The following is an 18,290-nucleotide window of genomic DNA, read 5'->3' on the forward strand; positions in this document are numbered from 1 at the left end:
CTTTTTTCCCAGAAATACATACAAAAATACCTGGCCTATCACATTATGACCTAAACCACTATAGATGGACTATGAAATGTAGTCATAAATGACAGAAAGCTTCATTTCCTCAGAAGAATCTCATATTTGTGGTTAGGACAAGCCTGGGTTGACTCTCATAAATTGGCTTCTGGATGCATCAGGAGCTTCAAAGCAAAAACAAGCACCTCCCCCAGGTGTAGTCTGTTGGCCTGGTCCAAATCCAGGGGAAGTGATCAGCCTTGTCCATCAACCTTTCGAAGGGGACTTGGATTCACAAGCCTTCAATTCCAGTTTCAGCACTGTCACAGATTCGCTCTGTGATTTGGATAAAGGCATGAAAGGGAGAATAACCTCAACCCATCTCACAGACATACAGAGAAAAATGCACGTATGAGTTCTTCAAGAAGCTGAAGGGCCAAATGTAAATGTAGATATTATTTTCATAGGGGCCTGAAATTATTCAACGTTTTGTTTCTGACTCGAATCTTGGGGAAAATATTCCCATGTCCTTTTGTGCCTAATATGAACAAGAGGCACTGCATCTCACTTTGATTCTTCTCCTGCTTCAAGCATGCGGCTTGAGGAAGCTTTTGTTAACAATCTTCAGATTCTTAGACATGAAAGGAGAAATGTGAATTCCACTTCAAGTCAGGATTGTGAAGACGGGAGGAAAAGAAAACGTTGCTGGAATTTCCCTCATCTCCAAGAGAACACCAAGAAGGATCAAAACAAAGATGACCACAAATGCAAAACCAGTTAAGATTTCTGTAGGGAACTACACTTAGTTTAAAAACTGAGAGACAAACATGATGGTGGTGGTGTACCCATGTAGTTCCACCATTATGGGAAGCTGAGACAGGAGAACTACAAATTTAAGACTTGCTTGGGCAGTTTTGCAAGACTGTGTCAAAAAAAAAAAAAAAAAAAAAAAAAAAACCGATGGGGGTGTAGTTCAGTGTGAAGGTCCTGGTTTCACCTCCAATGCTGAAAATCATAAAATAAAATAAATATTGGATGACAGCAAGGGTAGCCCAATGATACCTAAAGCTAATCCAGAAGCAGAGTCAAAAATCTTGAAGCAGAAATTATGCATATTTTGTCCCAAGGAAAGGAGACAACATATGAAAGTTCATTGCATCTTGGGGATTTGTCTCTAAGCTATCTTTGCTTGGAAGACTCTTTTCCTCTTGGCCTTGTTATCCTTTTTCAGAGAGGTCTTTCTTAAGGCGATCTTCCCAGCCAACACCAACACCCTACTCCAGATCGGGGCCAGTGTAAAGACAGAACATCATGCACTTCTCTGTCATAAGTATCAATCGCTGGAATATCAATTCTTTATTTTGGCTGTTTGGTTAATGTCCGTTGTTCTCCCCTCCGCTACCAATAAGCTCCCAGAGGACAGGGAAAGGCTCGATTTCATAATATCCCCAGAGTGGAGCAGAATGCCCAGTTCAGAGTGGGCCCTCATTAAATATTTAGTGAAAGAGTGATGAAAGAAATATGATCTGAAAAGAACGCCAAGCAGATTATCCCAGATCACAAATCATTTCTAAGTAGGTGTATCTATACAAATATACATAAAACCTGTAATTTACTGTAGCTTTGGGAGGACATATTGCAAATGAAGGGAGACCATAAAATGAAGGGAGTTAGTAAATCAATTATAATAGTAATTCAGGAGTGAGGAAATAGTAATTCAGGAGTAAGCAAACTATCTTGCACATTCTGAATAACAGGTTCTTCCGGACTGGCTTGTTTACAAGGTCCCAACTGCCAAGTCTGGACACTTTGAAGAAAGGACCTGAAAAAGGAAGGCTTGAAGGTATGAGCTCATGTAGGAGATGTCAAAGAGCCCTTGCTTGTGAACTGGTGTCATGTGATAGAACAGAGGGTGGCATGATGGAGCTACTAAGTCCTTTCATGAGCTACCAGGACAGCTCCCAGGGATACAGGCGAAACAGCAGCCAGTTTTGCTAAGGTCTGTCCACTTTTTCTGTTCTAAAAAGTTGAAAAATATGCCTAATTCACTACTGATTGGGGCAAGTATAAATAAATCAGGAAATTTTTAAAACAATAATATTCAAGCCCCACAGCAACATAAGGCTGTTAATGTTCTTATTTTTATCAAAGTAACATTCAAAGAAACCATATTTTTGGATTCATCAATATTTTTGCATTCATCAATCAACAAAATTTGCAATATTTAACAAAAGGCACCGTGAATGTTTTTATGAAACAAATAATTAAATTCCATTTTTCTTACTCAGTGGCTTGGATGTATACGTTTCTGGGAGCTAAATCTACCCTATTCACTTGTATGTTAGATAAAAAAAAAAAAAGATGCTGAGTAATGAAGACAAGGCTTTTCTAGGGCTTTTAAAGATATAGGGTTTCTTTCTTCCCTTCAGAAGGTTGTATACAATAAATTACACTGCAAATAAAAATGAATTAAGTGAAACTGAGAGGTCAGTGAATAAGGAGGTGCCAGTTTCTGTAGAGGGGCTTTAATGGTTGATACTGTGGGACTATCAATTTGGAAAGAAAAACTTAAAAATCCATTCCACACTCACCTTATAGACCTTATCCTTTCCTTTGTTTTCACAAAAGCACTTCTGCTCAATGTTTTATATCAGATCTGTGTTCTTCTACTCTAACCTAACATTCTGTAAATAAATTCTAACCCGTTCAATGCAGAAACAAACAAAATAATTGAAATGCTGCTGTTAAGTAATTTCAGAATAACAATAAGCAGGGCACTTTCTTCTGTGTTTCATCAGCCATACAATTCTCTCTACTTTGAAACAGCTTCTACTAAGGTTGGCAGAAATCCTTAAAAAAAAAAAAACACACACACACACACACATAGGTAATATATATCCAAGGGAATCTTTGTAATTTTGTTTGTTTGTTTCATACTCAAAGTTCATCTGAAGTCATGCATTGCCCTGAGAAGGTTTGAAATTCATAAATTTATTTTGTGTTTGGGAAAGGAAGAACACATTATGAGGGAAGAGAAAACTGCCTTTGATTCCCTTGGTAGAATCTCTGCTTACTCCAGTTAGTAGAAGCAGAGAGTGCAGAACTCTGTTTACCTACCTGTAAAGGAGTAGGTTTTCCTTTATTATGGTGAGCATATAGCAGAGCTCCCTAAATATAGAAAATGTTCAGTGCATATTCAGCAAAAGAGATGAATCGAATAATAATACAATTTGCACCAGATTAAAATGAATCCTTCCCTCATTATTTTACTACAACCTGAAAGTGCTGTGAATCCCGCTTTACAAATAGAGCACAAGCATCCCTTCAGGAAACTAGATGGTGGCCCAGAGAAATGTGTGGCTTCAGGAGAGCTCAGAAAAAGTGTCCTGTGTTCAGGCCAACTCACAAAGTACCCTGAGTGACACTCAGAATGGCTTCTCCATAAGGAAAAAGCATCATTTTGTAAGGTGAGCAAAGTAAGATCTATCCAGCAACAAAATTATTAAAAATGTTTTCATTGAGTCTGGGCAAAGACCTGTCTCAATTACCACACCTCTACCCTTTCTTGGTCCATTACTCTGTTGAGATCTACGAGAAGAGAAATACTTGCTTTTATCTGACTTACAGTTCAATCTTTTATGTCTCTATATTTTTCTCTTTTCTCACGATGACTACGGAATTTTCCTTTTAGTATTTCAAGGAGTCTTTTGTGAAAGGGGCGAGAGAAGGATGGCCTACTCCAAATGCCATAATAGAAATGGCAAGCTCCTGGCTTTTCTACGGCATAGCTCCAAGGAGCTGCTGACTCTGCCACCCAGTAGTTGTACCTGTCTTCCAGTCAGGGCTCAAGGCAAGTCACCTCCACCGTGTGCTAAGGGGCTTCCCTAGAGTGGTGACAAGCAAGCTACACTCTATCCTACATGCTTAACAGAGGCACAGACTTCCTCTGTCTTCCTTTAAAGTCAAACTTTGCAAACAAGAATACCCTTGAAAAAGACCCTTTCGGCACAGACCAGTGCTTAGGAACGGTGCCAAGCACGTATCGCACCTCTCTGACATTTCACAAACACGTTGTGTTCCAGGAGGGGCTTCCTTGCTCCTCCCAACAGAATGCCTCCTTTGTGCAGCAAAGGTTACTAGGTTGAGCGGCCAAAGGAATGCGCGACCCCTCATCTCTCTTCGGTCCACTCTGGTCACCTGCACTTCCCTGTCCCTGTGGCTACTTCTGTGAGCTAATAATGAGCCTCTCCAAGGAACCCTCTGCCTGTTCTGAAGGAGCACTCTAAAAGGGGAATTTCGGGGCCGTGCCCACCCCCAAACCCTAGGACTGCAGTGGGGCTGCACTAGCCTTTAATGGCCATCATTCATTTTTAATCAGAAAGATTGCCAGAAAGATGGTAAGCGGATCCCAGTTCCAAGTCAATTTAAATAACATTCCTAAAGAAATCCAATCACTTAAAACGGAGACACCAACGGGTGGGAGGGCCCCCGCCCGTCTGGTGGGGAGCAGCGCGACGGCTGAGTTAATCAAGATCAAGGGGGCTCGGGCGTTAACCCTGCGCGTTCCGAGGGGCCCGAGGCGGGGAGGGCCGGCCGGGCGGGGGGCTCCGGGGGGCCGCCTCTGTCTTTCTGGGCGGCTCCGGATGCCCCGCGACAGGCCTGCGCGCGGGCCCGCCGGGCTAAGGTCGGACGCCCCGGAGGCTGCCCCGGCCGGGGCGAGCAGCCACCCCCCGCAGCCCGGGCGCGCGCCGGGCTCCTCCCCCCGGCCGAGTGAGGCCCGCTCCGGCCGCAGGTAGCCGGGCGCGGGAGGCGGCGCGCGGGGGCCCGAGCGGAGCGCCGGGGAGGGGCCCGCGGACGCGCGGACGGGCGGCCGCTCAGCTCGCGCCTCAGAGGCTCGCGGGCTGCGCGCGGGCTATGTGGGGGCCCGGGGTCGCGGCCGACGGTCTGTGGCTGGCGCCGGCGCCGCCGCCCGTGCTGCCGCTGCTGCTGGCGCTGGCGCTTGCGCTGGTGGCGCCCTCGCGGGGCGGCGGGGGCTGCGCGGAGCTGGCGTGCGGCGAGCGGGAGGGCTGCTGCGACTCGGCCAACGCCACGGCGATGCGCTGCTGCAAGCTGCCGCTGCACGCCTTCCTGGACAACGTGGGCTGGTTCGTCCGCAAGCTCTCGGGGCTGCTCATCCTGCTGGTGCTCTTCGCCATCGGCTACTTCCTGCAGCGCATCATCTGCCCCAACCCACGCAGGTACCCGCGCGGTCAGGGGCGACCCGGACAGCCACGACCCTCGCCTCCCGGAGGCTCTGGGGCGCCAGCAGGCGCGGGACCGCCCGACGACGACGACGAGGACGACTCGCCCGCCCTGCTGCCCGACGAGGCGGCCGCCGGCTCGCAGGACTCACTGCTGGACAGTGGCGGCGGGAGACGCCTGGCTCCCGCCTGCGCCTCGGAGCACGAGCTGCGTGTGGTGTCGCCGGTCTTCCTGCAGCTGCCCAGCTACGAGGAGGTCAAGTACCTGCCCACCTATGAGGAGTCCATGCGGCTGCAGCAGCTCAGTCCCGGAGAGGTCGTCCTGCCGGTGTCGGTGCTCGGCCGCCCGAGAGGAAGCGGCGCCGGGGACCCCGACGCCAGTCAAGGCCGCTTCCCGCTCATCTGAGCGCCCGGGGGTTCTCGGGGACCGCGCGGACGGTGCGAGACGGGGCTGCCGGAGGCAGGGTGAGCCCGTGGCCGCCACCATCTGCCTTCGACCCCACCTGGCACCCCAGCATAATCTGCTGTCGCCCCGCAGCTGGGTTGGGGTCACCCCTCCCTCGCGCTTCCCAGGGACCTGATGTTTCCTTTTCATTTGGTTCAAGGAAACGCTGGACACACGCGGCTGGGGCAGCAGCAGCGAATGAGCCCGCACCGCCAACTTCGAAGGCCTTCTCTGCCCTTTGCCTTGCCATCTCCTGTGTTCTTTCGTAAGTGCCTGCTTCCCCGAACCAAGAGGACTCGTGAGCCCTTTGGTGCTTTGGCAGAAGGGCGGCTTTTTTTAAGGTTGAGAAAGGGGCACAGTTCAGTTTCCCTGTGGCCAGGACAGGTCACCGTCTCCCGGGATGGAGGGAGAACAGAAGCCCTTGGGATGAGCTGAGACCGAACTGTCACGGGTCACTGCTGCTGGAGGTCTGATGGAGCAGCACTTGGGTGTGACAGAATCCCTTTCTTGAGGAGAGCCCAGAAAACTCTTTGGTGTCTTCCTGGCCAAGCCAATATGCACAGCCAGTGGCTTACAGTTAAGCAGGGCGCAGGGTGGGCAGGGGTAATATCCAAGATACTGCAACTATTCTATACAAACCATGTTCGTAATATGGTACAGTTGGACTTATGATTTTTCAGTAACTGAGAAGTTATATATTTATTTGTCTTTTATTTTTATATTTTTCCATGTACTGATTGTAACTGGAGGGGATTCCAACAAATTAATGACAAGATAGCAGTCTTATCGCTTTTTTAGGCCATTAATAGAACATTGCCCTGTATTCTGTCGTTATTGTTTAAACAAAATGTTGGACACTGTTTCATTAAAAGTGAAAAAAAGGCATGATGAAACCAGGAAATGTGACATAAAGACATGAAGGATATCTTATTTTCACCATTTGAGAGTATATTTTATTTTTAGTACTGTGGCATAACTTTTTATAAGTATACATTATATAGCCTAGATCTTAATTGTATCATTCATATCATAGTTATATGTAAAATATAACTGATACATATATTCCATTCCACAAAGCATGACATCAGACACTTTCTCCTCCATTTTTTATTTGGAATACTTTCCACAACATGGAACAAAACACAAGAACTAGAGCTTGTAACTTTTGTTTAAGCCATAGATATGCAGTCATATGCTATAGTCAACCTGTCTTAAAAAAGCAAGTGTCACATTAGTTCTACTGTTATGTTGTGTTTTTAAGTAAAAGGTAATATAACTATTTGTGTTGTGTATAGTGTACATACGCATATTGTCTATGTACAGTATATACATTGAATACCATATAGTTATAATAGTTTATGATTCATGTGAAAGGAAAATAAGGAAAACAAAAGGTTTCTGTTTGGAGAAAGGTAAATATTACATTAAAAGATTGGCCAAATGCATCTCATAGATAGACCTAGAACATTGTTTTTTCTTATGGTTTGAAGAAGTTGGCAATGCCACAAATCTTAAAATAGCTGACTTGTACTAGAATAAGGTTTGATTAAACTTTTCAAGATTGACTGAAGTCTGACAGTTCTCAGAAATTTTTAAATGTCTGAATTGTAATAAAATCAAATGGTTTACTTTAAACTTCTAAAAGTTGATGACCTTATCATTTAAAAAAATCATTTGAAGTGTATTAAAACAGAAAAAGATTAAAATCTTTCTCTGCACAAATTCCATCAGATATTATAGGGTAACACTGAAATACGTCATTTACAAGTAAATTTAAGCTGTGAATTGACAAAAGCATCAATTGAAATTATCAGTTGAGAATACAAGCTTAATGAAATGTGATTATATTGACTAATCAAATATATTAACGACTCAAATATGCTAGATTTTTGTTGTGTGTGGCTAACAATACGACTACCTACTATTCAAACACTGGAATGCTGCCATATTCTTTTAAATGATTTATTCATTGAGAGTACACTGTTTTAGACAGTTCTTAAAATTCACTTGTATCTGAAACTGCAACCTAAATACCCAAGTACCAATATATGAAGACAAGCTTACATGTAAGACACATTGTCTTACAGAAATTTATAATCAAAATCCCATATAAAATCCACTAATTATATGGATCAAGTATTTTTCCCTTGTATCTTATGAAATGTGTCATCACCTAAAATCTGGAATGTCTACACGGTGGTAATTATACTTTATAACAGCCATGCAATGAAGTCCTACTAAATTTTAAAACTGCAGTAAGTTTTTGATTGTTTCCTGCACAACCCACCAGCTTTTATTCACATTGTTTAGAGAAATTAGTTTGACTCTACTGAGGGTATTTTTTTTCCTTCAAAGTGCGTTAATTTACAATTTTATTCAATTTTATTGCTTAACCTGCGTGTTCACAATGCTGGAATATTTAGGTAAAAATACTTTTAAATCACTAAGGGTAACATCTGGGTGTTCAGTTTTACAGATGCTGTCCTGGAGGTTATTACGTAGCAAGAGCTTATTTTATAGCATTGCATGTTTATTAAAATAGAAAATCATTATTCTGTTACTTGAATTCATGATAAAATGGTGATTCTGCTTACATTTAATATTCTACATATATTTGAGAAATAAGTGTTTTCCAACCCTATACTGAACATTAATTTATGGCTTAGAATATTAATGGGATAAATGTGGAAAATGAGTTTAACTTTAGAGTATATATATATATATCTTCAGCAAACCCATATGGGAGTGCTATGTTCTCCAGTACAGAGCCTCTTCTCCTGATTTTCAGTTATTGAAATAATTCAAATACTGAAACATTTCAAGAATACTTTATTTTTACTGACTTCTTATGAGTAGGGAAATAATGGTCCTGAATATGGTAACCCATCTGAAAGATGAGAAATAGGATTGACTTTCTAAATTTGTGTGCTAGGTATATAAATAGGTGTACAGGTTGTTGTGTGTGTGTGTGTGTGTGTGTGTGAGAGAGAGAGAGAGAGAGAGAGAGAAACAGAAAGAGAGAGAGAGAGAGAGAGAGAGAGAGAGAGTCCCTTGTTGCTTAAAAGCAATTTGTTACAGGTGTCCAATATCATAAACAAAATATCTTGAGATAAAATGAATTTTAAGAGATTATTAATTGCCACATTTTACAAATGTGAGTTGCTTTAACCATGGAAAATGGCATTGGCAATTATGCCAAAGGGCATGAAGGGTGCTATATAAGGAAAACGAGATTCAGTTGTAAAGGCCAAAGGGAATATTCAGGAAATTGCCTCACTTAGCAGTTTAAAAGGCAATATGAGAAGCACCTTAATGTTGTATTTTTATGTATACAGTTTCTCTCAAGTGGAATTAATAAAGCAATTCAGAACTGGAACTGATGTAATAAACACAAATGTGACAGATTTATACAGTATTCCACATACACTTTAATAAAAATTTCATTGATTGTAAAAAAAAAATTAGATTTCCAGGTTGAGAGAAACAATACATGCTAGTTTTGTTTTTGAGCAACAAGATCTAACCATCTCATAAACCAATCAATAATAGACTGTTTCATAAGTTTACATCTGAACTCATGGTTTACAATATGCTTTTTCATTGGTGAAAAGCTAGTAATGACTAGACTAAGGGAATGTATTTTATCAACCAAAGAATAACTCAACAGCCAGATAGCTACTGAAAAGCAAGATAGCCTTTCTTCCGTATGTTAGTACTAGAAAAGTATTCCTTTTGTAAAGCTTGCTTTAGGGGCTTAGTGAAACTCTGTCTTAAACAATTTTTAAAAGGGCCCGAGATGTATTTCAGTGCAAACACCTGGACTGCTTCAGTTCCTAGTACTGAAAAAGGTCAGAAAAACAAATGTAAATAAATATTTTAAATACATATAAAATTTTTATTTACTGTTGCTTACAAAATTGACTTGTACTTTTATGGGAATACTTATACTTGTTACTGAACAACTTATTTTCCTTAACATTGTAGTGAAATATCTTGTTTTGTTATCTTCAAGTTGTTTTAGTCTTGTGTGTGTGTGTGTGTGTGTGTTCTTACCCTTTGAATTTCCAGTAGGTTTTCCTCAGAAACACATGTCTTACCACTCCATGTGACTCATTGCTATGATTTAATACCACTCTGTCCTGACTTTCTTGTTGACTATTTCCCGGGTCTGCAATTTGCTGTAGAGTGTTTGTAAGTCCCTTGGTTCTTACTGGTCTTCCACAAATTGTCTTTTCTGTGGCTCTCTTAAACAATTTCTATGAGGTATTCATTCTTCCATATTTCCATTTGAGATAGCTGGTGTTCTTGCTGCTTTAACTATGTTATCTATATTGTTTGCTTTGGTACTTTTACGTTTTTGATCCCCTCACTTATTCCTGACTGTATTTTCCTTACCTGCTCCCAACATCATCTGATATTGTGGGCTTTTTTTTTTTTTTTTTTTGGCCAGTTTTGGTTTGTTTTGAAATGTTCCCTGTCTAGGTATAGTATCACCATTTATTTGTTCTCTTTCCTGTCATTGTATTTGAGAACACTCCTACAGCTGCCAGATCTTCCATGAGTTCTAGTTTTATCTTAGTCTCTCACAGCAATCTCCTGATGTCTGTTAGATTTTGTTCCATTACTACATTCTGTTAGAGAGTGTTCTTGAATTTTCGGTGGACACTCTCACCATTTATCTCTCTGGTTCTTTCAATGTTTATGTGAGCTCTCTAGATACACACCAGGTATTCTGTGGATTCTAGTTTTATTTTAGGCATCCTCTGTTTTTGAAGATTCTTGAAATTTTTGCAGGGCCAGTTTGTGCTCTGGAGTTCTCTTAAAATTTCTGTGGGCGTTAGGACCATTTATTTGGTCCTGTGAGGATTTGGTCCAATTCTGACCTGACAAGTCTTTGACGCTCTGTCTTTCCTTCAAGTGTTTTCGGCAGTATTTTGAATGTTAGTTTCTACTGCTTCCAGATTATAATTTGGAGTGCTCCTACACTTTTTGTGTGCACCTAATTTTATTTTTGTAAATATCTGTAATCTTTTTATAATTAATGGTTTCATCAGTGAATTCCTGAAATTTATAGTTACTGTATTTGAATTCTGGCAAATCACTTTGATAAGCCAAATATTATTTGTAGCTTACTCTGATTTAACATTTGGCAGCAACTTACATTTTAGCTTTTCTTCCAAAAAATAAAGGCATGGATATGACTTTAGATTAAGTTTGATACATGCAATAGACATGACACTTTTCAGTTCTATCATGATGCTGATAACAAATTACAATCCACCAAATGCTTACATGTGCCAAACACTATGCTAGGCATTTTACATCTATTATTTTATTAAAAATTCACAGCAGGGGCTGGAGATTTTGCTCAGTGGTTCAGGTGCTTGCCTGGTAAGTGTGAAGTCCTGAGTTTAATCCCCAGTACCAAAAAAAAAAAAAAAATAGTAACATAATTCACAGCAGGAATAGTTGAGGAGTATTAATACCATTTTACAGATGAGAAAAGTACAATTTACAGAGGTTGAATAGTGCACCCAAGATCACATAACTGATAAGCAGAGGCTAATTCAGCCTAATGCAAAGCTTGTGCTTTTTACCATTAAATGTCTCAATGGGTAATAAACTTAATCTTACACACTATCTTATCATTAGAGTTGTGGTTATAGTTGTAAACATCATCATTTAAAATTTTTTCACAAAATAAGGTTGCTATCATTTTTTAATTTGCTTTTTACAAATACAGAATCTTGAATGGTAATCTAAAGTGATTCCAAAGTGTTCGTAGTATATCTATTAAATCTGAAATTTTTGTAGGAAAAAGGACTGAGACACTGGTTTTTCCATGTCATTCATTTAATTCCTTCAGTGCCAAATGTACCTCCTTCCCAGTCTGACCTAGTTAACTTTAAAAACTGAAAAATATTCTTTTAAAATAGCTGGTAAACAACGTCCAATATTTTTAAAAAGAAATAGGATGGGTTTTGTGTGCTCAGCACAAAAGTAAAAACCTTAAGTCTGGGGGTATATCAGTGTGGTAGGGTACTTGCTTACCGTGCAAAGCCCTGAGTTTGATCTGCAGCATTGCAAAAATAATTTAATTAAAATGAGAACTACAGAGTCCAACATAACTAAATATTCAGTGCCAAAGCTGATATCAAAGCAAGAATAAAAATAGCATTCTTAGAGCTCAGTTTGTATTTTTATCTAACAATTTGATTGTTAAGACTTCATATAGATAGAATTCAAAGTTAAAAAATTCAACTACAAATACATCAATTATTCTATCTGTCCATTCACTTACCGATTCACTTCTTTATTCATTCAGCCATTCTGTAACTTACGATGAAACAGATTTAAGGGTGTTTTCCTAACAATACATACCAGATAAGATCCTCCTCCAAATTAGATGAAAAATGAGGGCAAAAGGAAATACAGAAGGATATGGCTGTACCTTGATTCTAAGTTTTGTAGCAAGAAATACAAAGCCTATCAGTTAAAGGATTCATAATGTTTAATAAGTAAAAACCAGACTAATACCTTGAGAAGCAGAAATCTTCCTGTTACCAACATCTAGCAGAAGGTTCTATGGGTTCTCATAAAGACAACACTATAAGGTAAAAAATAACTATAGAACTATATGTACACCAAGTATGTTCCATAGGGATTCTCAAAATTAGGTCCTCAGTACAGGCTAATGGCATAACCTGATGCTCAGTATAAGGGAAGCAATTCGTCAAGAAGTCTGAGGAACGTAGCGTAGGAACATTGTCCCAATATTGTAATAGAGGTTTTATTCAAATCACATAGCTTGTAAATTATTCTCCACATTATTTCTCTTGAGCTTTTTAAAAGTTATTTTATTTTTTTAAAATTACAAATATGCTATTTCAACAGACATTAGAGAAAATTCAATTTTAAAATCCATCCTTTATCCCATTGCAATGAGCTATTCCAACAAAGGTATATAACCTTCCTTGTCTTTTTTGTTTAAATTTTCAATTACTTAAGTGCTAATAGTACATTTCTTTTTCAAGAGAAGGGAGTTAAGAACTTTACAAAAGTCCCCTCTAATACTTCATTCTTGCCTATTCTTCCAATGTGAGATTTAACCACAATGTAATGAATATTTTCTCTGAATGTTTTTTCCATATAGATGTACTACAGTAAATATACATAGTGCTGTTTCCTCGCCCTCCCAGTTTTGGTTTCTGTATCATTTTATCAGGAGTAGCTTCATATCTCCATAACCATATACAGCATCATTCCATTACTACAGGGCTTTCTCATGCCACCCTTTATAGCCTTCTACCCACATCCACTCTCCCTTTCACTTGGGCTTACCCTCTGGCAACCACTAATCTGTTCTCTGCCTCTATATTTTGTCATTTCAAGAATGTTAAATAAATGCAATCACAGTGTGTAACCTTTTGAGACTGGCTTTTTTCACTTAACATATTTCCCTAGAGATTAACCTAGGATGTTGTATGTGTTAGTAGTTTTCTTTTTACTACTGAAAGGTATTTCATGATATGAATGTACGAGTTTGTTTCACCAGTCACCCACTGAAGGATATTTTAGTTCTTCCTTTCAGTTCTTGGCTGTTGTGAATTGAGCTACTATAAATATTAGTGTACAGTTTTTTACATGAGTATCATTTCTCTTTAGATAGATGCCCAAAAGTGCAATTGCAAGGTCATATAAGTTCATGCATATAGTTTTTCAAGAAACTATCATATATTTGCATGGTGGCTGTATCTTTTCATTCCCACTAGCAATATATGTGACCCAGTTTTTCTGCATTTCTGTTAGCACTTGGTATTAATTCTATTTTTATTTGTCATTTTGATCACTGTGGTTTTAATTTGCATTTTCCTAAATGGCTGAGACAATGAATGTCTTTTTTGTGGGCCTACTTGTCATTTGTATAATCTCATTGGTAAAGTATTTGTTCACTCAAGTCTTTTGACCTTTTTCTGTTTGAGTTGCTTTGCTTTTGTTTCCTTTTTTCTTTTCTAAGACAAGTTTCATTACATAATTCAGGCTGGTCTTGAACTCATTATATAGCCCAGGTCCCAAGGTGTCCTTGAATTCACGACAGTTGTCCTCCAACCCTCTCAGTCCTGGGATTACAGGTGTGCACCATCAGGCCCGGATGGTTGTTTTTTACTGGTGAGATTTAATACTTCTTGATGTATTGATGCATAAGTATGTATTTTGCATATTTTTTCCCACTTGTCATCTTTTAAAGGTCAGTTTTTGCTTGTGTCAAAGTTATCAGGCGCACAGTGGAATAGGCTAATAGTTCTATAAGGCTTATTGTGAAAAATTTTGCTATCAGACCTTTCTCATCAAACTTTCAAGAAGTCATTCTCAACTTGTTTCGTGTTTTGAAACAGGGTTTTGCTATGTAGTCCAGGCTGACCTTGAACTTGTAGTCATTCTCCTACCTCGAGTCCTGGAATTACAGATGTGCACCACTATGCTTGGACAATTTTCAACTCTTGTTAGCTGGATGTTTGGTATTACCAGCAGTTCTCAAAATAACATGTTTATTATTTCCTATTGGATGCATTGTCTATTGCCTTTCCATTATGAAAAATAATATAGTTTTTTACCTTTCTTTTCATCCCCGCCCCATGTATACACTCCTAGTTTTGCTCTAATTCTTTCACAAGTTCTTAGTCTGATATCCATAATTTATAATCCAAAAATTTTCTTTTTTTTATTTAAAGAGAAAGGGAAAAAAAACATGGAGGAAAAAAAGGGTAGAAATAATACAGTATTATAGAAAAATAAACAGTAAGAAATCATCACTTGATAAGTTACATATTGTCATCTTAGAAATAGCTGTTCAGGTTACAAAATTAAAGTATGTAAAGTGACATTCAAATAGTGACACTGCCAACAGTTCTGCTCAATGATCCAACAAAAACTTAGTAATATGGTTATCAGTCCTACACACTTGTTTTTTATCTTAAAGAGGGTAAGATTAAACATATCAAAACAGAACAAAACAGTTCAAAAAAAAACAATTTAAAGAAATACAGATTTCAAAGCAAGTCTACTGGAGATCTTTACTATCTTATTGTCTCTAGTTTTCTTCCAAATAGTTGTCCCCATCTTCGCACACATTGAATACATACTGCATATTATAGAACTAATCAAATCATTACAGGATGATGAAGGCTTTTTAGGTCTTCAAGATCTGACATTGGGGAAGACATTAATGACTACCATAGTGTCTCTCATTCTCTTCGTAGTAGCTGTCCTTATCTTTACGTATGCTGAAATTGAACTTAAAAGACTAGACTAATATCACTCTCAACAGTGAATAATAGTATTGCTAGATTTTATATCATAATGCTTCAGAATTAGCATTGGGTTTCTTAGTGTCTCTTCTTCTTCGGAGTATCTGTTCATTACATCTTGCATTATATAATCTGTTCCCGTAAATAGTTTTAAAAAATCTTCCCATGTGTGAATTTCTACATGTATATCTATCCTCTCTGTATTATAGGGAAAAACAAATCATAACAATACAGCAAAACAAATTCCTAGAAAAATATGCAATGAAAAAGACACATAAGACCACAATATTAGGTGATCTATCAGAGTTACTATGCTTTCTCTTGTTATTTTCAATAGACTTGTCCACATCATAAGGCTTAATATAGTTAAGCATAGTATTACATAGCTATTTTTATAAAAACACAACTTTGAAAACATTGTAGGACTTGAGAGCGGTTAATAATCAAAACTGGTATGGATATCTTTTACATCTTGTCATCTTCAGAGTAGTTGCCTCTACTTTTAGACTTGATACTATCAAGCATACCAAATTCGAATAAAATCCGCCAAGGCAAAACCGCGGTCTAACAAACCAGATTCAAATAAGATCAGCCATAGTAAGACAATGTAAGTAATACAGGATTTCAGTTTAAGTTAATAGGAAATTAAGGACAGTTACCATGCTATAACCTGCTATTTTTGGGTTAGATGTCTGTGCCCTCAAATCTGATATGAGTGGACAGACCAGAACAAAACAAATTCAAACTGAACAGAGCGATAAGGCTACTGTGACTTTTAAATCCTGATACACTATTAACAATGACCTCTGCCTCCCTTTTTAGGCTGTTTTTCACCTTTCCCCTTCTCAGGATGCTTTGTATGTTTTGGGTCTCACTAGCCCCTTTAGTTTTTAGATTAGGGGGCCAGCCTGTTGTCTATCTGAGTGTTGCTGAACCTTTCTACCCCTGAGCTTGATCTTGAGCTGTACTCCTTTACTCACTAAAGTCATAGGGTTTTCCTTCCTTCCAGCTGTATAGTTCTACACTGCCCAGAAGCGTCATAGCTTTCCAATCTATCTGTGGCTGCTGGATGAGCTGTCCCTATTTCTCTCTCGTTTCCTGTTGCATACAGCTTCGCTTTCTCATCTTTGACTTTCAGTTTATTAACCCTCCTTCGGGTTGAGTGTATTTCGCATTCAGAGCATCTCGATGGAGCCTGTCTCCTAATCTACTCTGCCTGTTTTCTTTATTTTAGTGTATCAAGGCTATCTATTCTAAAGATTATAGTTTACTGTCTCTGCCTCATGTCTGCTACTCCACTTTACTGCTATAATTTGTCCACCTTACTCCCTCATTCCACTGTCTGCCCCATTCATTGAGGCCTCTCTGCCACTGTTGCTGGAATCCTGGTATCCCTTCCTCTCTCTGGAATGTCCTTTAGTATTCTCTGTAGGGTTGGGTTGGTGGCCATGAACTCCCACAGTTCCTCCTTGTCTTGGAAACATCTTATTTCTCCATTAATTTTGAGAGAGAGTTTTTCTGGGTACATCAGTCTTGGTTGCAAAAAATTCTTTTCTTTCAGGGCTTGGATAATTTCAAAAATTTTTCATAACAGAACCTAGTCTGAACCCACTTGACAGTAAACCTGAAGAGAAGGCATTTCTAATCTTTATTCATACCATTTAATGTAAATATTCATGAGCTACATTATAGAAATATTATTTTGCTTTTTGCAGAGCTGAGGGTTGAATTCAGGGCCTCAATATGCTAGGCAAGCAAACTATTACCAAGTTAAACCCCCAGTCCCAAATAGAAATATTAATGTATTTGATTAAGGACTAAAGCTGTGACCCTGTTGGTCATATCCTATAATAAATGGGTGACATGCATGAGTTTATTAAGTTATTGGAATATATGCAGCATTTTAAAAACAGATTTGAATTCTGTAACAGATCTGGCTCAGGGTTTCGTATGTGGGATTATGGACCTGGACCCGAACAGTTATAATTTGGCTGTATCAACTATTCAGTGTTTGCATTAGTATGACTATGTCACTATATATTATATTCCACACTAAGCTACATTATGTATGGCAATTACTATTCATGTCAAAACCATACACCTTATAGATAAACTCATTTAAAATCAGTTTAAAGGGACTGCCTGGCATGTGCAAAGGCCTGGGCTTGATTCTTAAAATTAGGTTTCAGAGGGATAATATAAGCGCGTCTAATAGGAATTTTATCTAATGTTTTTCTTATGTGGTATTTGAAGTTTAAAATGAGTATCCCTTCCTTGAAGTCTCAAATTGCATCTTCTCAGTGACAATTTCCAAAAGACATGCCTTCATCATCTTCCTATCATCTTCTTTTCATGCTTTATCAATCAATATAAAAAGTACTGTATTTTTATTGTGTGTGTTGGTGGTGGTTAGCCTAGGTCTCAGAGCGTCACACACGTTAAGCTATGTATGTGTTCTACCAATGAGCTACATTCCCAGTCCTGAAATATATTTTTAAATTTGATCATGTTATATTTTCCCACACATAGTTCCATTAGAATGTAAGCTTCACAAGAGGGTAGAATTATTTTTTCTGTTCTGTTCTGTTCCATTTCTACCATTTAGAATGGTTCACAAGCTACAGTGGGTTTTCAGTAGTGATTGTGTCAGTAAATGGATTTTTCTTTGTGAAGTATAGGAAATCATTAAGAGTGAGGGAGATTTAACTCAGGAAAGACAAGTGCCACACAAGGGAATTTTGCTCACTTTTGGCTATAAAACTTTGTATAACTGCTTTTCTAACAACTTGAACTGAATACATTAACTAGACTCAGAAAATAAAATTTTTCTTCTTGGGTTGGGTGTGTAGCTGAGCAGTAAAATGGATTAGGATTATGATGTGATCAGAATTGAGAAACAGAGAGATATCCCAGTGTGTGCACTTGATATGGCTATCCAGGTTCATTAATGAACAGATTTGGGGAGTTAAAGCAATAAAGAGATGAGCTGATATGGACATGTTCTTCTTGTATCCTCTGAGGAGCAAACTGCCAATTAGAGAAAAACTAGATAGAATGCTAATAATATACCAGTATCTTTTAATTTATTTCCTACCTTACAACTACCATAATGCAATATTGCTATTAATACTGGTCTTACTGATAAGACTATAATGCTTGTATTGTCAAATATGTGGGAAAATAACAAATATTGCTATATCTGTAAGTTTCAGTCAGGTATGATCCTTTTGTTATAAAGGATCATGTAGTGGAAGGGGTGGGGATGGGGAGGAAAGCAGTGGCCTGCAATACACAAAA

At 38.9% G+C, this 18,290-nt stretch overlaps 1 protein-coding gene across 1 annotated transcript; it reads left to right on the forward strand.

The window, feature by feature from the left end:
* Positions 1-4,825: 4,825 nt before the first annotated feature.
* CUNH3orf80 (chromosome unknown C3orf80 homolog) lies at positions 4,826-5,981 on the forward strand. The gene is made up of 2 exons (XM_063249279.1): positions 4,826-5,705; positions 5,846-5,981. Exon 1 carries the CDS (start codon positions 4,915-4,917, stop codon positions 5,644-5,646), a length of 732 nt encoding a protein of 243 aa, XP_063105349.1. The 5' UTR covers positions 4,826-4,914; the 3' UTR covers positions 5,647-5,705; positions 5,846-5,981.
* The last annotated feature ends 12,309 nt before the right edge of the window (positions 5,982-18,290 follow it).

This window comes from Cavia porcellus, unplaced genomic scaffold, assembly GCF_034190915.1.
Source record: "Cavia porcellus strain 051 isolate PalLab524CR breed Dunkin Hartley unplaced genomic scaffold, mCavPor4.1 scaffold_5, whole genome shotgun sequence".
Classification (NCBI taxonomy): domain Eukaryota; kingdom Metazoa; phylum Chordata; class Mammalia; order Rodentia; family Caviidae; genus Cavia; species Cavia porcellus.